Source organism: Artemia sp. Qi Xiang Cuo, chromosome 5 (genome assembly GCF_049724085.1).
Source record: "Artemia sp. Qi Xiang Cuo chromosome 5, ASM4972408v1, whole genome shotgun sequence".
In the NCBI taxonomy this organism is placed as follows: Eukaryota; Metazoa; Arthropoda; class Branchiopoda; order Anostraca; family Artemiidae; genus Artemia; species Artemia sp. Qi Xiang Cuo.
In genome coordinates, this window is record NC_142798.1 from 56,163,507 (window position 1) to 56,186,496 (window position 22,990).

The 22,990-nt window shown below is 34.6% G+C and overlaps 1 protein-coding gene across 1 annotated transcript in view; it reads right to left on the reverse strand.

The window, feature by feature from the left end:
- hfp (Poly(U)-binding-splicing factor hfp) overlaps nt 1-22,990 on the reverse strand; it is a 41,895-nt gene that overhangs the window by 12,430 nt on the left and 6,475 nt on the right. The window contains exons 2-10 of the mRNA XM_089089742.1: nt 19,181-19,748; nt 12,901-12,975; nt 9,484-9,641; nt 6,672-6,718; nt 5,598-5,811; nt 4,840-4,967; nt 2,965-3,160; nt 1,452-1,578; nt 310-498 (exon numbers count right to left, since the gene is read on the reverse strand). Coding sequence (XP_088945868.1) covers nt 310-498; nt 1,452-1,578; nt 2,965-3,160; nt 4,840-4,967; nt 5,598-5,811; nt 6,672-6,718; nt 9,484-9,641; nt 12,901-12,975; nt 19,181-19,748 — 1,702 coding nt within the window. The remainder of the gene's footprint in view (nt 1-309; nt 499-1,451; nt 1,579-2,964; nt 3,161-4,839; nt 4,968-5,597; nt 5,812-6,671; nt 6,719-9,483; nt 9,642-12,900; nt 12,976-19,180; nt 19,749-22,990) is intronic.

Below are 22,990 nucleotides of genomic sequence, written 5' to 3' on the forward strand. Positions count from 1 at the left end.
TATTTAGTAGCTGAATAAAATAAAATGCGCCAATATTTGTATATAGCAAATATTAGTATATTGGAGGAGGGTTGGGGCACATATTTTTTTAACGTCAAGATCCGAGTTCTACTGTAAGAGTTGACGTAAATAATAAGATTTGTATATGCTCGGCTCTGACCACTAGATAAAAGTGCACGGTAGGTAAAAGTAACGCTAGAAAAACTTACAGGATGACGAAAAAAAATCGCACTTTAATTCAGTTCTAATCTTTATCATTTCCTCCAATAGCATAAGTATCTAAAAAGTTCAGAAAATAAGAAGAAGTACCTGGTTGAGCATAAGCACCAGAGATTGGTGTTGCGACTGTTGCAGCCGGGACTGCTACTCGAGGTATGATAACAGTAGGAGATAAACCTGCCACAGTCGGGACAGCAATGCCGGGGGGTGGCACTGCATAGCCAGTAGTAGCAACGATAGGCACAGTAGGAATGGTTGGAGTTATGACGACAGGTGCAACTGCAAAGGAAAAATACATCCTTATCTATATCTCAAGAAGGGTACAACTTAAACAATTTTTTCACATTAGTCAATTTTGCATTTTATGTATTTATGAACTCATGCCTATTTTTTAAATGTCTAATCAAATTTTGAATATTTATTCTTGCTTTGCGCAGGTGTTTTTTACTTCTTTTTTTCTCGAAAAGGGATTTCATGGTCACTTTTTCAAATATTGTTTTATTATTTAGGCATATCTTTTTTTCTCGCCTCAGAATTACAACGTTTGGATAGTCCACTTGGTCTTAAATTTGCTTAAAATAAATACATTTATAAATAAATTTTGTATTTCTGACTACAAAACTAAACAAGTTGCTGACGTCAGGACAGTCACATTGGATTTTTTGGGGACTTGCAGTGTCAAATAAGAAAAATTATTGAATGCAATATTATATCTTACATAAACTCCTATGGGGTCAGATAACAATCTTTCAAACTTGGAAATATTGCAAAAAAGAAACTAACATTTATACCTTTTAACTCAATTTTTATATTCGATAAAAAGCAAATAGCTAACACTCCGTTTTCTAAGCGCTTCGACAACAGTAAAAAGGTAACTTATGGTGACTCATGTCTCTTGAGACTTAAGGGAATCTTTTCTTCAGACTTTGGGATATTATAAAGTCAATAACAAAGGAGAATGTTAACAGTACTTGCAAGTTTACGAGAAATGAATAATTTTAACCCGTTTTCGCCTACTAAATCAATATCCCCATCGTTCATTTGCCTTGGATTAATATAGGGCAATAAACATTTTCCAAGTATGTACGATAACCGACTATACATGTACTTAATGTCCCGAGCCTACCTTTGAGGTTGTTTCGTAATTTTTACTTTTTGTTGTTACTTTTTTTTAGTTATTCCTTGTGCGATCCTTACCGAGCAAAATTAAACTGTCTGTATATCCTACTTACCCGCCTGTACTGGAGGAGCAACAACTGATTTGACAGCTTCTGCAGCTTGAACGCTGGCTGTTGCCGCTGCTGCTGCTAAAGCTACAGCCGTTGGCAAGGCTTGGCCTGAAGGTGGAGCTATGGCACCCTGTGAAAGTAAAAAATTAACAATTAGGAGCATTATATAAACTTAAATTATAATAGGTACACTGATTGAAAGCTGTTTCTTCAGGATTCAACTTGTATTTTAGCCCTAACTGGCCCCTACACTATCCACGTTCTCTATATCAACGAATATTGGCCGAGGGTCGAGACTGAACAGCCTATTGATATAAATATTTAATTTGACATTGGCATTCGTAAAGTCAAGAGCCTACAATCAAAATTCTATTTCAGAATAATGTATTATGCAGTATTATTCCACTACCACGTCTGTTTCTAACTGTGCTTTTCTTTTTCTTTTTTTTATCTACTTGTGTCAAGGAGGGGGGAAAGTCGTTAAACCTTGTATAGAAAATTCGAAAAATTAAGATAACGCTTAGCTCAAACATATTCCTTCAAGTGGAGATTAAATTTTCCCTTCCCTCCATATTGATCTTGTGGAAAGCTTGAAAAATTGGCCTAAAAAGTTTAGAAACGCAGACGCTGAAAGTAGTTCTTAGGATATTTTTATATTATTAATATATTGGGGACAATTTCAACTCAAGTCATCACTGAACATAATAATGGCCATACCTCTAACGGGCTAAATTGGTATCAGTACCATGGCTAGTGCACGAGCCACTTTAGGCTAAGACGAATTAACACCTTCGAAATTTATTCTGATAATATAATTTTTTTTTTATATAAGTTGACACCTGGAAATCTAAGAAAGACAGTTTCCTTTTTTTGATATATACATCCTTACAATTCAACTTTAAAACATAAGATATTTTAACCGTTCCTACCCTGTTTTACGCCATTCTTAGGAAAGTTTCTTTCCCCGTGAACTATCTCAAAACACACTATTTAATATACTATTTTCTGTCTTTTCTCTTAATTAGCTAAGGATAGAGAAGATGAATACGATGTAAAAAACTGTGGCAACAATTATCTACTTCTTTTAGTAAATAATTAATATAAAAAATAATTTATTTTCTGTCTTTGGTTTAGTTAACATGATGCACAAAGAAAATATTTACTGGCCGAAGTTAGTTCTACAGTAGCTGACTTCAAAAGAATTGCACGAAATAAATTAGAAACAAATAAAAATATGAAAAACACTACCATCTTTTCAGAAAATCTACTTCAACTTCAAGTGAATTTCTAAGAATTTTGTCTGGTGTTTCAAGTGACTTGAAGAGCTCTTATACCCACGAAGGTACATTGATGAAAGTCTTACTCATTTAAATGGATACTTTAGAGTGAAACTAAGGTATCTCACCTCTAACACCAATAACAGTAAATATTTTATTTCCATTCCCAAATTAGGAGACTGATATAAAAGAACGACAGATAACCAGATTGATTTACCATTATTATGGACTAAACTTACCCCAGTGGGTGGCACAATAGCTCTTCCAACTCGTAGATACTGTCCTCCGAGGTCAAACAAATTCATTGAAGCAATGGCGTCATGCGCTGCCTGAGTTGTTTCATATTCAATGAATCCAAAACCTTTGTGTTTATTACCGGAGCCTGGAGCAGGAGCAAGCCTAGAGCTTATGATTTTGCCAAAGGCTTCGAAGACACTGAAATAAAATAGAGTGTTTAGCTTTTTGTTTCAATGTAGTCTATATTTAATATTTTCCTTGGACCAGTCCTCTCATATTTTAAGGCAAAGGTGAAATCCCCCCTCCATTTCTTCAAGCTCCTCTTCTCCACAAAGACTAATAGGAAAATAGGATAATAGGATAATAGGAAAAATAAAGACTAATAGGACTAATAGGAAAACAAACTTTCCCGCAAAGGCGGATTCAATGAGTAGGCCTACTGGTCTTAATACTGCCCGAAGAATCTCTTTCATCTTTTTCTCTTTGATTCACTTTTAAATAAGCAAATATACAAAGCAAATATTGCATAAATTTACACATAGATTGAGTCACCAAAAAAACCTCCAAACTAAAATAAAATGCAAAGATAGAAGATAGGGACGAATACGACTTCTATCATTATAGCATGAGTATCTTCACAAATAAGTCCTGTTTATACAAAATGCCTGGACTACTCCCAGACACCTAAGAACAAGCCACTGTTGGTTAAATAATTACTGACAACACCTTTTCAATATAAAGTACTTATGCAGGAATTCATCCCGGGGGATTGCTGCAACAGCTTTTTGTAGGGTTGGGAGGCCTTTGAATCCAAGCAAAACACGAAAACCGGGAGATTGTACATGAAAACATATGAAATAATGGAAAAACACTAAAAATTTGTAGATATCAGTGGGGAGGAAGGAGAAGGTCACAACCCCAAAGGGTCCTTCTCTAGTATATGCCTAACTGATACCTTGCTTAGTAAAGACAACAACGAAGAGAAAGGAAATATATACACAAAAACATATCTTGCCTGTATTTATAAAGTAGGTTATGTGCATAAATATATACTTGAATCACCCCTAAACTAATGAACAAAACATCATAAATTTCTTGTGGCACTTGATGAGTCCAAACCTATCCAACTATTAAGTATACAGAATATTAAATATGACACGACATATTACAAAATACGTTGGATCCAACATTTGTTTACATTCTGAAAAAAAACTGCTTCCTTTTTTTCACCATAGAACGGCCCATCAAAGATGAAGCCTTGAGTCACGTTTCTCATATACAATTTGAGGAAAAATGTTTGAGTGACTATCTCTTGAATGGCTCCAGATAATTTGCCACTTTAATTGTTCTAAAATTCTATTAGAATAAGATTATATCCTTAATTGGGATATTACCTGGGAGCGGAAACTTCCGGCACCGAGTTTTTACTTCGGCAACATATTAGCAAGAGGTTACTAACTTCAGAAATCCAATTCTAGACCCTCAGGACTTTTGATGGAATGTTCATTCCCAGGGGTTACAAATAATTTCTATGGGACATTGCATTTGCATCCAGTTTATAAAATCTAACATGAAACTCTTTAATGCTCTTCTTCTTCTGTGCCACCATCATTAAATCCATGCGCTACAAACAACATAGCAAAAATAAATAACCACGGCACTATTTGATGATTCTTTAGGGGTTGATTCAATGGCGAATAAATTTAAAGACACAAATACTGGAGCCTTGGTATATTTGTTAGCACTCCTAGTGTGCTTTTAATCACGTTTGTGGTTTACTAATACAAGGTCATTGGGTACAACACGTTAAAAGTACACATACATTGCGTTCAGTATTTTTCAGCGAGTATTTAATCGAAACATAAATAAAGACTTGCCCTTTGATGTCATCTTCAGTCAAATCTGGATGCACTGATGCAATGTAAATCCTATTTAATGATTTAGATTCTTCGTTAATCTCATCAATTATACTTTGAGCTTGTGGCATATTGCTGGGTCGACCAACCTGAAATTCAAAATAAATCTTATATGTATAACATTTAAGCATATATGAATAACATCAATTGTTCCTTTAGAAACCGACATTTAGAATCACGTTAAACATACTAGAAAAATAAAATAAAAGTACAATTTTTTAAATAGTTCAAAAAATAACTTGAAATATATATTTTTTTTAAAGGAAATATCTCTGAAAAAGTTTTTGAAATTTGAAGGAAATGTTTTTCTTTCTTTTTTTTTCCATCTGCCTGCCTTCCTTTTTGGGCTTTGACGTGTAATTTTACAAAGAGACGAGGCAAACTGCAACACTCGATATTTAATGATTCTAACGAAATATTAAAAAAAAAAACATATCAAGTTATGTTCCCCTAGATATAGCTCTATTCTTACGATGTTGTCCCGTCTCATCCTTTTAAACATCCCTTTTGGGGGTTTGTGAACTTTTTAGACTACAAATGACACAGGTTGAACGCTCATTACCAGTTTCAAAGCATTTCTGTAATGTAGAACCTAGCTGAACATAAAAGTCAACTAGCAGAAAGGTTAACCTGAAGAATTTATCAGACCGAACACATAGCAATTAACAAATCAAAGATCAGGATTATTTAACGGAATAAATCATAATAATGAATATTACCTTAATATTTCTTCCAGCCATAACAGCACCGTTCATCTGTTCAAGAGCCAATTGTGCGGCTTCAGGCAACTCGTATTCTACAAAGGCAAAACCCTTATGCTTCTGTGTTACTGGATCCCATGACATATTAATTGCCTTGATGGGGCCGAATGGCGCAAAAGCGTTACGTATTGTATCTTCCTTCAAATCGAACGCAATGCTTCCTATGTAAACCCTAAAAACAATATTTTTCTTACTGAGATGCAGAATATCTGGGAGCAATATACAGTAGTATCCTTCAATAAAGAAGCTACCAAAGATTTTAAACACTCTTTCTGGGTTTTAAAGTTGCTTAAAGGTCTCTTTAAATACCCGATCATCATAGAAACTGCAAATATCCTTCATCCGACTGTACGATCGGATTTTGCTCCGAATATAACTTGTGCAAGGGTATCAAACCTGTTCCCAGAAGAACTGAAAGATAGGAGTTCCCTCGTGTCATTTAAAAGAAGAGTAAACAATCATTTATTAGCATTGGAAAAGATTAATTAAATATTGATTAAAAAAATGATATAATGTATTAAATATATATAGATAAAATAAAGTTAAAATTAATTTTATTTTGATGATGGTGGGGCGGTTTCCCCTGGGGCAAAGGGCAGGAGGATAATTGGTAGTTTTGTTGGATAATTGAGAGGTAAGGTTGTTTCTGAGTGTAGGAGCAGTGACCACGCTGCATATTATGTTTAAAAGGTAGAGATTGAGGATCTCAGCGTCCAGGAATGGACTGAGCATTGTTATTATGTGTAATTTATTTTTTGATTTGATAATAAACCCCATTGAACTTGTAAAGCCTTCAACGTCTACAATCCCTTTAAAAATCTTTTCTGATATGTTTCAGCTTAAACTCATCTTTCTTTTATAATAAAATGATAGAACAGAACCACTAATAAAATGAATATAGTGGAAAGATTTGCGATATTGTCCTTTTTTAGCATTCAAAACATGTTATTTGATTTCATCAATTTTATTGTGCAGTAGAGACTTTCCTAAAATCGAGCAAAGATAAAATAAAGAAATAAAAATTTTACTGACCTGCACATTAAAACCAGAGCCTGATGTCTTTGAAGTGAACGTGCTTGCTGCAATGAAAAACAAAGAAATTAGAATCTAACAAATACATCAGTTGTACTAACTTGTTCTAACGTCAATTTATGTTTTGGATAATTTCTATTCGTTTTAAGTCATAAAATCACTCTTTACTTTCATCCTAAATATATGTATTTATTTCTATATCTGTACATTTTTCCCATGTCTATATATTTTGTTATCTAGCTGACAATCTTCTAGCTTTTTAATCCTATTTTGTCGGTTTGGTTTTTCTTGTAGCATAAATTTACGTGGTTAGAACCATATGAAAAGCATCATCTTCTGTAAAAAATATCTAGTGCCCTTTTTAGGCAATTCTTAGCTGAAACCTAGCATAGAGATAATATTTTTTGGGGAACTATCGCTCCTTAACATGAAATTAAGTGTAAAACCTGAAATTTGATCTTTTCTTAGTTTTGATAGTGTTCTCATTTTTTATTAATATTCATTTTTTTTAATATTCCTGTTTTTTAAGTCACGCAAAGGAAAAAGACTTGACTTTTTCCAAGCTCAAACCTAAAGAACAATAACATTGTCAATTATGCTATAGCCTCAATTTTCCCTGATGATTTTAGTTTACTATCAGCTTCTTCAACTGGGACTATTTTCATTTCCGGTACTTAGGTAAATTCTGAAACTGAAGGTACTTCAGAGTTACCCGGTGTCGATGGTGCTTCTTTAGTAATTCTGAACCCAGAAAGAGTGATTCACTAGGAATTTAGCATGATGTCACGACGTGTTCGTTACTATGTTTATTCCTGTGTTTGCTCCAGTGTTTGTCCCTGTCTTTGTTGCTATATTCCTTCGCTCCTGTATCTTCTCCTGTGTTCTTGCCTGAGTTGGTACCTTTCTTCCATCCTTCATGTATTGCTTCGTTCTCAAACTCCTATGCTTTTTTCTGTTGTATTTCAGCGTTATATATGTTTGTCCCTCTTTTCTATTAGTTTAAATAGGCTGTTGTATAATGTCGTATCAATTGTTAGGTGTTTGGTCATGAAGAGTACAGTTGATAGTTCAGTTATGTTGTTTATTAATACGAAACGTAAACAAATATTGATTTTCCTTTCTTGCACCAGATTAGCTCAGCAAAGAAGGGAGGCATCGGAGACTTTACTTTTAGTAAAGATAATTCTTCTTCTTCAACTTTCTCTATATTGTGCAATAGTGCAACAAAAGAAAAACTTCCAAAAATGCGGTTTTGTGAAGAAATGCATCTTACTTGAATCGAATCACTTTCGACTCTTAAAATAGAAGCTTTCAATTTCCAATCGAACGATCCATCTCCCCAGTTTCTACGACCATCCCTTAAATTCGAAGCTGTCGAGGGAAAATAAATACAAAGAGGCCTCTCCATTCATTACTAAAGCGCATATCAAATGGGAGCGCTTTCATTTAAAAAAAGCTCCTTTTTTGTATGTATTTTTTCCCCTTTTTTATTTAAAATTTTTGTTAAAGCATTATTTATTCAAATACTAAAGTAAAAGTAAGAAGAAAATAAGTGAAAATAAATCAGAAAAAAAATCACAAAGGGCTGAAAGTAAAAGCAATAATAAGCAGTTTTTGTTTTCATTTCTCAAATTAATGTCTCAGTTAACTCAGCGATGCTTAGTAACCCTTTAATGCTTCATGAAATAAAACACGACACAAGCCAACCCATCCAATAGTACTTATGCTTGGTCGAGGGAATGAGTCCTGCCCATGAAACATTCCTTTTTCCTTCGAACGATCTTCCAGTAAATGAGCTCCTAAAAGTTTTTCCATAATGTTTTGGACACCCCCTTTTCGAACTCTCATTCCCATTTGAGTTTACAGCTATTAATACACAAATAGCTGTATGGTTTATGGCTTTTTAACACATAAATTAGAGGAATAAAAACTCGATGTGTACCTCTTTTTCAGTAGAATATTTTTTTTTGTATCAAAACAAGCAGTTCAACTTAGCATACTCTCCCCACCCGGGCCTCACTACCTTACGTTAAAAAAACTTAAGGTTATACTTTTATATATTTAGTTATTATCGAACGGTAAACGTTCACAAATACTTAAGTTAGAACAAATATTACTATCAAACAGCGACTGATAACTTGAATCTAAACAGAATTGAGCAACTGTTTCTAATTTACGTTTATACTGTATTTAAGTAGATCCAAATGAAAAGACAAGCGAGATATGGGTGCCATGTATGCCACATAAATTGACACCATAAAGCAGACATTGAACAAAGGCACAAAGAATAAAAAATGCTAGTCTTTATGGCAGAAGCACAATCCTTTATCCGCAATGCTTGAGACCAGTTATGTTCAAAGTTTTGGCAGATTTTAAAATAATAGCTATAGCTGTTTTTAATAGCAAAAAAGAACTAAAACTTCCAATTATCGAAGTTTCTTTATAAAATAATGTTCTAGCAACTTTAAAAAATCCTCTCTGATAACTACGTTCTTGTCATACTAACATAACTAGTGATGAACCCTACCTAATTTTTTTTTCTTTTTTTTAAGTGTAACTTTCTTTCTATTTTCTGCTTTTGAGTTTAGATTATGTAAATGTCTATTGGTATGAAGTATATCTATTAGACTTCAAAAACATAATTCAATAGAGCCAAAATACATTTTGGTTCTTATTTTAAGCGAATTTTCTTATGAGCATATACAATTAAGAGTCAACTCACTATTTTGACAATAATATGCAAAAGAATTAAAAAAAAAAAATCATTAATCTGATATCTGAATAACTCAGGAAAGAGCCTATAAACACATACCAGTTGTTGATGAGCTATAGTTTGCTTCATGAGTACCATCTTTATTGTCTGCTCCATTGCATATTTCTTTGCTCTAGCTATTGTGTCCTTTTCATCCTTCCCAAGTTTCACATTTGCCAGAACCATCGACGCTGCTAATTCAGGACGAGCCCCAGGACCTACGAAATTCACAAATAAAAGCATCAAATTTAAACCCAACATATCCTAAATTAAAGACTACTTGCAGGTTAAAAAATACAAGGTAAACTAGGCCCTGGATTGATTGTTCCCAAGAGTGATCAGCTCGCAGAACACGAGTAAGATAACACAATTCTCTCCAATACCTAGATTTTAGTTTTTAAAGCTTGGACATGAACTTTGGGGCAAAAACCTCTAGGTAAAGGAACAACAAATGCCATTATTCTCCAATAATCCAAGGATAGATCGAGAAATTTTGTTTTAACGATTTTTTCCCTATTCCATTATGTTTTCAAATTAGGGATCATGTGCCTCTTTCAAAGAGTTAAATGTCCACTTTTCATTTTCAAAGAACACTTATTTCATTACATAAAATTACATGCTTCTAGTGCTATTGACTTGACTTACTTGACTTGACTTATGTCCCATCCGTTCTTGAAGGTCGTATTGGGGCCTCTTCTTTAACCAGTTCATTGATGGGCCTCCTGTAGGCGCTTCTGTTGTCAACCAGACGACAGATTTGTGGCAGATTGTAAGGTGAGACGTTTTCTTTCCATCTCTTTGGAGTGCGACCTCTGGGTCGAGAACCGTGCACTCGTCCATCGAAGGCTACCTTCGGGAGACAAGTGCTAGCCATGCATTGGGTATGTCCAAGCCATTTGAGTTGTTGTAGTTTTATTTTGTCCAGTATTGTAAATTTCACTTTCAGATTATGGAGAAGCTTGGAGTTGGAGATTCTGTCGTGGAAGGTGATAACAGCGATGCGTCATAGGGATTTGGTTTCAAAGGCAGCTAGGTAGCGTTGATCGTCTGTTTTAAGCATCCAGGATTCACAGGCATAGATGGCGATCGGAATAATGAGGGAGTAGAAGAGTCTCGTTTTGAGAGTTGTTGTTAAGTTCTTATTCCTCCAAATGGGCATCAGAGCTTTAAAACAGGAGTTTGCAAGTGTCAGGCGTCTCTTGATGTCTTTGAGTTGGCTGTTACCATAAGTAAGTAAGCTCCCAAGGTAGGCGAAGCCTTCCACCCACGCAATGGTACCTTCACCAAGCTGAAGGCTGAGATTTACCTGTGAATCGAACTTGCGTGAACAGCGCATGGCTTTCGTTTTTGAGGTGTTGATTGCCATCCCAAAGAGGTTGGTGGACGAGTGAACGCTGTTAACCTGAGAATGTAGATCTTGAAGGGACTCGGCTATTAGGACTATGTCATCAGCATATGTCAGTTTGTCTATCACCACTCCTCCGACAAGGGCGGCGGGCGGGTTATCTCTGAGTGAAAGGGCTGCAGTTAGGAAGAGATTGAACAGCTCCGGTGATATTAGGCAACCTTGAAGTACTCCGGTAGAGGTTTTGAAGCTCTCGGTAAGTCCCTCTCCAGTCATGGCGCGGCTACTGAACTTCTTATACATGTCTTTGATCAGCGAGATCAGGTTGGATGGAATGCCAAAGTGAAGAAGGATGTGCCATAGACCTTCTCTCCATATCCGATCAAAAGCTTGTTTAAAATCTATGAAAAGGTAGTAGATGCTGCGGCCAAGTTCTCTATACTTTTCCATGATCTACCGAACAGTAAATATCTGATCAATTGTTGATCTATTAGGTCGGAAGCCGGCTTGGTATTCCTGAATGACCATTGAAGAAATGGCTCGTATACGCCCGAGCATGACTCTTGTGAGGATTTTTGCTGCGTGGCTGGTAAGACTTATTGGGCGGTAGTTGTCACAGACAACTTTAGAGCCTTTCTTATGCAGGGGGATTATCGTGGCTTCGCACCAGGGTAAGGGGAAGTGACATTTTTCCCAAGCAGCTGTGGTTATTTTGTGGTAAAGGTCAAGGAGTGGTTTGCAGTTTACTTTCAGTAGTTCGGGCTGGATTCCATCGGGGCCGGCAGCTTTGTTTGTTCTCAAGTCTCTGATAGCTGCTTCTATTTCAGAGTGAAGAGGGGGAGGACTTGGATCTGTAGAGGTTATAGGGAAAGTGTCGAGAATTGTTGGGTCTGGGTGGATGTCCAAATTCAGTTCATTTTTAAAATGGTTTTTCCATCGAGAGCGAATTCCTTCTGTGGATTTTATTTGGTTTCCATGTTCGTCGAGAAGGCAAAACGCTTTGATGTCCTTCTTTTTGGCCAATTCCCGCAATCTTCTATACATGTAGTGGGGGTCTTCTTTCTTGAAGGCCGATTCACATTGATCATATGTTTCTTTAATAAAAGCACGATGATTAAATACACGATTCTCTTTAAATACACGATTGAATGCAAGAATTATTCACTTCCTAGTCTGAATGCTTTGGCTGAATATATCAGTCTGCCCAAACGTGGAGTAAGTAAGCAAACACATCAATTTTATTAATACCAAGTTCATCCAAGACAATATTTATTATGCTTTGGCCAATATCCAGTCTATCAGAAAAGATCTGCGGTGAAATTGTCCTAGTTTTAGCTACACCCTACCTGTTCTATTGGGAGATGACTAAAACTTTGTAATCAAACTTAGCATTACCTCTACAGTAATTTCTATCTCTAAAGTGTATTTATTTATTTCACTTTAGTAGAACACTTACTGTTGTTAGTTACCCAATCTGCCTAAATCAAGGGGGAAACGACCGTTTTATAAGCAAGAACATCCATCTAACTTCAGAGCAAGAAATTACTTGAGATTACTTCTGCTCGAATACACCAGATATAGAAGATTTAAGAAAGGCAACATACTCCTCCCCCTTGTAAAAGGGGAAGATTGGTCGTAGGCAATCCTGCCAGTTGTCAATTTTCAACAAAGTGTTTAGTGATTCTTTTTGGTTTCCAGGGGCGTAGAAAATACGGAGGAAGCACGTAGCCCGATTACAAACAATTCAAGAAATATTAAAACTGAAATATTAAAAACCAACAAATTAGAATAAACTTCCTAAGACATGACAAGCCCCCCCCCTCCTCCCTGTTCTCCTGTCTTATTACCAACAGCAACATAAAACAAGTCCACTTCCAAATAAAGTTCTTTTTATAAATATATTTCCTATCACAGTTTTCTTGTTGGTTTTGTTTTTGTTTTAAGCAAAACGTTACTACTTTAGTGTTACGAAGTGTTACATAGAATCCATTGTTTGGACGAAGTTGCTACCCTTTCTCCTCGAATTTCAACATGATTGAAGCTCCTACGTACATGCATGGCTGGGAGTTTATAAAATATTCGCTTGAAACATGTAAAACTACTTTAACATGAAGATTAGACAATAGACTAACCTGGATAGACTTGACCAATTTGCTCAAGCTTGGCTGGGACTTCGTATTCAGGTATGTCAGGAATATAAGGTTCATCTGAAAAGAAAGCAACAAAAAACAAGATAAAAAATGTACAAGATACGAATCTGAGTAAATAAAAAAAGAAAACATTAAGAGACAGCTTCAAGATATTCTGAGTTTAGTATTGATAAAAATTTAAACGTGATTAACAAAGTTACAACCATAGATGCGCACATTTATGCCATTTTCTGATATTACATGAATTTTGTTTTCAGTCGCAAGTGTCCCAATTGTATGCACTTTATTTTACTTCTAATATTGAAATAGATAATTGGAGGTAGATAAGGGGGTTGGGTGGGGGGTGTATTTCTTAGAGGGGTTGTATTACATCCGCCCTTCCCTCTCCCGCTTTATGTGGCCATGGTTGCAACTATATATAAAAAAAAAGTAAAAAACAAAGAAAAATATTCTGGCCTTAAATGGATACTGTCTTGTCCTAGGAACTAACCGAGACAATATATGCTATTCTATCCAATCTTAACGAGTCTCCGCCGAGACGCAGTGATCGTATCTGAAATTAGGAGAAATGAAAAAGGAAATAAGAAAATAAAAGCAATTCTTCAGGATGTTGAAAAAAACAATCTTGTCAGTTCACGAGTCTTGTCCTGAAATTAAGAGAATTCAGTGCTTTTTTTATGTGCCCAACAAAATAAGCATAACTTTTGGAGACGAGATAGGAAAAAAACTAGAAAACTGAAGATGTAAGATAATGAAGTTTTGAATATGGTCTATTTTTAGAAGCAATGGATCTTAAAAACAAGAAAAGTGATACAGAAGCCATGGTACTTTATATCACTAAAATCCACACATCTGTGTTGTATGTTATAAAGACAAAAAGGCGAAGACTTAAAACAAAAGATTCAAAGAATATAAATAAATAATTATAAAATCAGAGTATAACCCCAGTCATGTTCTGACATCATTGAGCCATCCCAAGATAGATTACACATGATTCTTCCGATAGAAAGTTAATATTTATAAATAATAACGAATTTATATATTTAATTTACAACATCTGGTTGGAAAAGAGTCCAGGTACAGTTATACAATAAATTAAACTTTTTGAACCGTTCCAAGGCAACAGCCTTCGTCTGGAATTCTCAAATAGACTAACCTGGATAGACTTGATCACTGAACTAATTTCAAAATCCTTAGCATAAGCATAATAGTTTGCACCACTAGAGTTTGAGAACAATCAAAGAATAATAGTTTTTTCTAGTGCTCTCAACGTCAAATGTGCCCATTATACTTTCAAGCCCAGTTTTGAAACTGTGTTTGCAAAGTGCACAGAATTTGAACGCAGTTTTGACTTCTTAACTTGCTTGTTATAGCCAGAGAGCAAATGTATATTAATTTTTATCCTGTAGAATTGACAAATAATTAGATGACGGCTCAATTTTTCCCCAGCAAATTTACACTACTGATTTTACAGCATAGTCAAGTCAAATCAGTACAACAATACTAGATTTCCGCTCATTATCTAACGGGTCCCCGATATACACAGCTTACTAAGGGAACGTGCTGGAGGCGGGAATAAGGAGACAAAAAGCGGACTGCAATTTACCACGCATGCTAAGGATGATTATTAAACACCCTCGGTGACTTCAAGGATGTTTTGACGTGCCAAGTATGTTGTTGTCTTACTGTTGTCATTTTCAATTTGACTCCTGCCAGATCCGAGGCATCAAGAATAACTTGATGCAGCTTTGCTCATTTTGACTACCTTCGCCAAGAAAACGGGACAGGAACATTTACAATTGAACACTTGAAGTGAAGACTAGTTTACAAATAAAAGACCTTTAGTAGAGGCTACTTCCTGGAGAAAAATGCCAAACTCTTTGAAAAGGAGTTTAATCTTTTTTCGGTGTTCTTGCCTAGACAAGCGACACATCCTCAGGTAGCTAATGGCCCCAAGAGTCTCAAAGAATATATATCATAAAAATAAGCCTTAAAAAGCGCATAACTACTCTATGTTTCTGTGCAATCTCACCTTCCGAGAAATGAAATGAAGGGTTTTCTTTTCCTTTTTAGGGTTTTCTTCTAAAGTGATTAGAAAACGAATTTAAAAGCAAAACGATGCAATGTTTTAAGATGTGAAAACATGCTGGCCTTATAGTAGCTGAAAAACACATCAAATTATCTTTATTCTTGCAGTATTTAACATTTACTGCTAAAAAACCTAGATTCCTGTGAATGTCACCTGACAAATTCACTGAAGAAGGATTACTACAGTGGGTTATGGCTAAATAAAAATCCCAACAAAATGAGACGAGATCCAACGAAAAACAAGTACATCAACCATTCGCAGCAATTCATAATTCTAAAATTGCAACACAAAATTGTGGCTCTAGCTACTAAGAAACACAACCATCCGAGTCATCAAACGTAAGCGACGGTTCAAATTTTCTTGGAATTTTCAGTGTTTCCCAGACACAACTTAAGGAACGTGATCTCAAAAAGAAAATTTTAACAGCAGGTTCTTATTTTGACTTCTAGGAATGATTCTCAACTGTTTCCTGAAAACAAAAAGAACAGGGGAAAAAATAAAAAGAGATGATATTAATTATACTTGTTTTCTCTGGCTATTGCACAGATTTAAAAAGAGAGCATTAAAATTCCGAATTTGAATGAAAATTATTTTTAATGTTAAATCTATCTTCGTAAAGGCGCATAATATTAAAAATCTAGACCCCGTAACGTCACCCTTACCCCTTAATATGGTCCTGCTATTGACAAAAACAAAAAAAAATGACTAAAGAATTGAACTGCATCTGTTTTTGTTTTCAAAATCTAGGAATAATGAATTATATTTTCACCCGAAAAAGTTTACCATCCCTCTCCTGCAACTTACACTACATGTAAGTGTGTAACTTGAAAAACATTACATTAAACTTTTAATGTAAACATTTGTATATTTCCAGTAGCTTAAACCGCAAAAAAAATATTTTACTACTCTTGAATTACTTACATGTCATCAATTATTAAACTTAACCACTAAAAAATTGGTTGAATAAAAGATGAAATAGTTTTTAAGATAGAAGTTTACTGAGTAAAGTAGACGGTATTTAGCAAAAAGTAGACACATCAACTAGTCAATAGCCAAACATAAACGTTATTCCAGTTATGAGCTATAACTATCAGACGTGTTTGGTAGACTCATAAACATCTACAGTCTAATAAATGAATTAAGTTCCCCTCTCAGCAAAATTCGTTTTGACAAATATCCACCATTAAACTATTATAGTTTAATGAATAAGACCATAGTGGCTTTTGTAGAAATATTGCATGAACACCCTATATTTTATTACGTCATAGAATTGTGGAAATCTGATCAAATTTAAGGTACTAAACTAAATCAAGGGTACTAGACAAATATGGTTGTAAAGTCAGGCCTTACTGAATCAAATAAATTTTTTTAACTGCTGGGGTTAGGTGTATTTTCTCTTATAATATCTAGTAGCTTGGTTTTAACTGCTTGGGCTGAATAATGACAAAGCAAACTAAAAAGAAGTTCTAACAGCAATGAGCAATATTCAAACCTAACATGAACAACAATTAGTCTATACATATAAGGAGTTGTCACCTACTCAATCCTCTTCTTTTTAAGCTATATTTTGACTAGTGCTTACATGAAGCAATTCTGACCACAATTAATACAACCTGTTGATGATTGCAAGCGCGTTATACATTTACAATAGCTCTTCAGGAAAAGAAAACCTGATTTATTTAAGCAAATAACATCAAGACTAACACAAAAAGCAGAAGATTTAGGGGGAGACAGCCCCTCTTATATGGGACAATTTTACTTGTTTTGAGCATTGGCATTGGTCTTTACTTACATCAAAAAGAGGTTGTTTTTTTTTAATTACATTTGTTTTCAAAATCATATCGGAAAATATTTTACATTTCAGGGATGAGGTGGCTACTGCTGCTCTCGACCTTCCACTTTGTATACAAAAGTTCAGCTTTTATTGCTGTGTCTTTATTTTTAAAGCTGCTTTTTTACTTTTTTTAAACTACTGTTTCAACAATAAAGAGGGAGCTATCACGCCTCAGAACCCTTTCTGCGTATCCAGTCTAAATGTATTCCTCCAACTAAAGGAATTTACAGGGCAAATTTCAACATCCATATTGATCTAAAAAGCTTTTCATGGAGACATCAAGAATTTGGGCCTAAAAATTAAATTCCTGAAGCTTCAGCCCCTTCCCATTGAAAGGTCCATTGCCTCCCATCCCTCTCTTTGCAATAGTCCATGCGCAACTATGCAGTACTATGAAACTGCTATAGTTATCACATAATCAATAGCATTTAGATAGTTATAAACCAATTGGCCATCTCGAAATTTGTGTTTTTTCAGACCAAAACCATTGTTTTGCAGTGAAAAATTGGAAAACCACCACTTTGCTATGGCAAGTCTCTTTTGAACTTTAAATTTCAATTCAAAAGAACCCTCTTCCAATATTCTATGATCGCTGGTTCTATACAGTCACCCCTGAAAAAAAAACACAAAAAAAACACACATCCAAGACTATTTTTCTCCAAAAAATATAAAATTCGATATTTTTTATTAAAAAAATTACTAAAATTTGGCAGTTGGAAATCTTGAATTTCATTGCATAATTTATGTTGAATATTTTATGCAGATATTCTAATGCATAAATTTTTATCAAATTCTGTTATTGTGCTCAAAAGTTAGAATTTATTAAGTCTGTGTGTACAAATTATTGCAAAAAAGAAACACAATATATAATTAGTAATAATTTTTACTGATAGATTTTATTCTACAAACAAAGGATAAAAGAAGCAAAGAATCACTTAGATTAGCTAAATACTGGGCACATTAGAAACATTCAGAAAAAAGGCTTATGGTTTTCAATATTATCATTTCCATGGAAATGGAATTATTGACCACACTCCAGGTCAATACCACAATACCAATCAAATCCTCCCTCTTTTCCCAGTCATTCTCACTGAACAGTATAAATAACAGTAAATATTATTTCATTAAGCTGGAGAGAGGTTTTATGTTTTAAACTTTAGAAGTCGTCTTTCTTTATAAGAGACATGAACTTTGTTCTCAATATTTGCTGTAAAGTGTTAAATTTTGATCGAAAATGGCTACTATTGTTAACAATGGTAAAGAAATGTGTGTGCAGGGGGGGGGGGGGCTCATCCAAACTTATCTGGCACTTTTGTTGTCTTCAGTAAACCATAGCAGTTCCTTTGAGGTTTTAACCTGTTTTATCAGTAAAACTTGTTGAAAACCATCCACAAAAAAACTGGAAATTTGTCATGATAAATAAATTTAATATAGGTAATCTTGAATTTTATAAAAAAAAAATCGCACTTGCTTCTTCAAAATCAAAGAAATGGGTTTGGAACAAGAAAAATTACAATTTATCTTTACCATTGCAATATATAGCCCACAAAGATGGGGTACAAAAAATTCTTCCTTAGAAATTGTCTAAGGATCCACCTCTAAAGAAATGTTGAAAAAAAATTTCATAAACAAGAATAAAAAAAGAGAATGTATGAGAAATATGTAAATAGGTCACTACAATAAGATTTTAATGATATTTGAATAAAAGCCCCAAGTGCAATAATATTCCTTGACCTTTAAGACTAATGAAAAAAAAAGCCTTGGTAAGACAAATACAAACAAGAATACTTTGTTCTTTAAGCAAGAAAAAATGCCATTAGAGTGCAAGTTCAACCTACCAACACTAATTCTTTTTAAATTAAAACACTATATATCTCAGAAATAAAAACATAAGAAGCCACAACCAAAAACAGGCTTAGCCTAAAACTTAGTACAGGTAATTAGCTGAAGTGGGCGAATTGACAAGTTGCAGGTTAATTCAACCAGAGGTACTCTTCAGATGATATAGAAGCTGGAAAGATAACCAAAAAAATGATGTCTATTAATAATTAGTCTTCATACTTCAAATCACACAACAAATAACAAATTAATAATATTTCTGGTTTCTAGAATTTTAATTACCAATACATATAAAATTAAGAGCTTGAAGAGGAGCCTAAAATTTTATACAGAAAAATGATGTTACTTGAACATGTGAAGAATAAGATTATAATCTAGAATGGAGAGAAAACTTATAAAAATACAAAAAAAAAATAAAAAATGAAAGTCAAATCAGCTAAATTTATCCTTTTTTTAACTGTAACAAAATCCAGATCACACCTTAACGCATCTGTTCTTACCAGTTAGAGTTGGAATAACAACTGGGATCTGTGGAGCCACAAAAGCAAGAGCTGTTCCAGGAAGAGTTGGAGCAACAGCTGTGGGTGTACCAGTAGGAGGTGTAGTAGCAACAGTGGATGTCAGAAACCCAGGAGATGGTGCAAGTTCACCTGATTGGACAGCAGCAGCACTTGTTGGCATCACTAGACCAGACCCAACTGCTAGTGACCCTGATACCATTCTTATGCCTTGATTTGCCACAACTGGAGGTGGAGTACTTAGTTGAACAGCAGGTGGTTTTATGGGGTCATTTGGAATCCTTGGAGGTAGGCCTACTTGTGGAAGCATGGATATGAGAGGCTGTGAAATTGTAGTTGGCAATGGAGGCTGAGTAGCTTGGAAGCTAAGAGGTCTTTGGTAGCCTAAAGTTGGGTACTGAGGGTGTATAGGTGGAGGAGCCTGAATATTGATAGGGGGAGGAGGTATCCCAATGTTAGCCATGGGCAAAGAAGGTGTATGCCCAATTGGTGCAGGTACACCCATATTTGGCAAAGGTGGCACAGATGGAATAGGAGGTTGATGGCCAGCCTGAAAAAAAAAAAAACAAGTTTAAATAGTTTGTTTAACCATATATAGGAGAGCAGGTTTTTTTTAAGAAAATAATTTAAAACTAAAAAAAGGTAAATTGCATTAAACTTCAAGCCACTGGGGGAGAGAGGTATCAGCCTGAAATCCCCCCCTTCCTTGTGGATTAGAGATCTGCATATGTTTTTAGAATCTGCAAACGTGGAGTGCTTAAAATTCTCTATAGGTTATACTTACTTAGGTTCTCCTGAGCCATCTGGGGCGCATAGGGCATTGAAGCCTCGGTAAACGTCACGTATTAGCGCTGCAGCAAGTACATCCTCGCACTGGGGTTGTAGTGATGTGTGAGCACTGCGTAGATCACGTGCATCTGAGTGTGTTTCTTGGTCTTCCCCTCTGTTGACGCCCACATGACTGCCATTGTTGAACCTGGTTCGGGATTCTTGAGTCCTATGTCCAAAGGACGTGGCCAAGATAGGCCCCTTCTCTTCTTCTTAATCACTTCAGTAACAAGCGGCTGACCAGTTCTTCTGCAGACCTCAGTGTTGCTGACTCTTTGATGCCAACCAATATTCAGCACGCATCTCAAGCACATATTTTAAAAAGCTGTGAGTCTTTTCTCTGTCCCAACATCTAGTTTCCAGCACTCACTGGCATACAATAGCATGGACAAAACGTTGTTATTAAGAAGTTGCAGCTTTACTGCAAACAATTACTTCTTTGATTTCCATACTGGCTTAAGTTTGTTGAAAGCAGTGTTTGCCATGCCAATTCTTTTCTTGACCTCATTTTGCACCTCTCCTGTGTAATCAACCCAGCTTCCGAGGTTCTTAAATTTGTGGACTTGTTTGACTTTGAAATTTTTGTGCAGGAGCTCGACTGGTGAGCCTGATGTTGCCATTAATTTAGTCTTGTCTATGTTGATGTTTAGGCCAACTTTCTCCACTTTAACGCTCGCTTTATTAAGGAGCTCCTGGAGTCGCTGCTTTGTCATTTCCAGAAGTGCCACATCATCCGCAAAGTCAAGGTCTGAGAGGATTTTATTTCCGACTGTTATTCCGAAGCCAGCCGCTTCTCTCAAAACAGTCTATTAAAATTGCAAATAAAAAGGGTGATAAAACACATCCCTGTTGCACTCCTGACATAATTTTGAAGTATCTAGTTGTTCTGTTCTCTGTCTTTATGCTGTCTTATGTCTTTGTAGGTTATAACTTACATGAATATACAGATTAAATGAGTAAGCTACAAATAGGAATATTTAAGCTACAGGTGAAAGTGTTAAACAAGCTAGCAAACAATCTGAATTACCAAAAAATGAATTGATTTTCTATAAAGATATTATAAGTATGTATGAGTACTCTGAAAAACAATGTTTGATTGAAAGAAATGTTTCAGAAAGATGTTTGATTAATTGAAAGAAGACAGAAAAAAATAAATTACCCATATATTACAGAAGAAAGGTCTCTACTATTTGTTGCTTGTTTATCACAAATAGCAACTAAAGAGTGAATTAAAACAATACAATATAAAATCAGCTTTCAAAACTCCATTAAACATGCATTACTTTCTAAATACTGGAAAAAACACAATACCAAAAAAATACAAGTGGTGTGTAAAAATGCCTTGTAACTGAAAAAAATATGTGTGCATGTGTGCAAAATACACTTCAACAATACAATTGTTTCAACAATACAAAACATCAATAGATTCTTCCCCACAGCATAAAGGGCCAGAAATATTCAGTTAAGCTGGGGTAGACATTTTTTTATCTTCAGCACCAGAATACAATTTATGATAAAACGATAATATTTAGAAATTGCATTCGAATTTTAAAAGACATGAAAGTAATAATAGAAATGCAAAAATGACCTATAGTAGTAGCAAACAAAAAAATTCTTTCTACTTTTTTCAAACTGAGTTATATTAAAAGGCCTTTAACCTGCTTATATTAACTTGATTTATATTTACCCAGACCATGCAAATATACAAAAATAATAATTTCATTTCATTAGAATCTTGTTTCACAAGATATTACTGCTTTAGTTAAATTGGAGTTCTCTAATCTTCTCATCTGATAAAAAAAAAACGATCTAGATAGATCACAATTTTGGAAAAATTTGTTTCTCTCTTCCTGCTTAATCAATATATTTTTCATAAATTGTCTGCTGACTGAAATCAGAGACCCAAATACCAGAAACAATTATCAACCTGAAGGTTGACATTGGTACTTGGCTTTACAATGGTGAATAGCAATCATATCATTACAATTCTTAAAAGCTTAGACCTGGGGTAATTTTGCATGAATTTGTCTGCAAGAGAATTCACACAGTAGACTATTTTGAAAGCATCTTTCTGAAGGCAACAATGTGCAACAACAGTCTAGATAGATCACAACTTCCTGGAAAATTTGTTTAGAACCTTAATTTTTTAAAGATATTTGATATGTACTTCTTATCATTCTGCTATTAACAAATATAAGCCTTCTTAGCACAGTGGATAGCAAATTGGACTTCTAATCTGATTATCATAAGTTCAATTTTTATAGTAGTCAAATTCCTCTTTGGAATTTTTTTCCAACATTTTCTATAAGAATGATATCAAAGATTCTTAGAACAGTTATAATACATTTTGCTGAATATGAGTGTCTGAGATTTTAAAAAGCACACTACTATTTCCTCTGATTATTGATAGTATAGAATAATTTGTCCCAGAAAGGTTTGCTGAATAAAATGAAATTAAGTTCTTAAAAAAAGAACTGACTTTCTCCTCACCAAGTGAACCTTTGTCACGTGGTATTATCATTATAGAAGTTGTTTAGAAGTTTTGCAAAACATTTATAATAGTATTCCAGAAATAACATTCTTTGTTCTATTCTCTTTTCTTGTTTATATACAGTTTTTCATTGTGTTGTGTTATCTTCTTGTATGATTTAGCTATTTAGTCTAGTCCATCATTTTTTTTCCCCCAATTAATGACAGTTCAGATACGAAGCCTAAACATTTTGGGTCTCTTAGTTTATTTTATTTACTCTCTTGATTAAGTGTTACTATGAATTATGTGTTTCCATAACATATTTCCTTTTACTTCAAAATGGAAAGACAGTGTGTCTAGAAAATTATTTATTGGTGAGGATATTGACAAAACCAGTTTCGCCATATAGATAAGGCAATTAAAATTCTAGACATGAAATTACAAAGAGTAGATAAACTAAAAACATAAAACAACAGGGTATTCTGCCAATACAT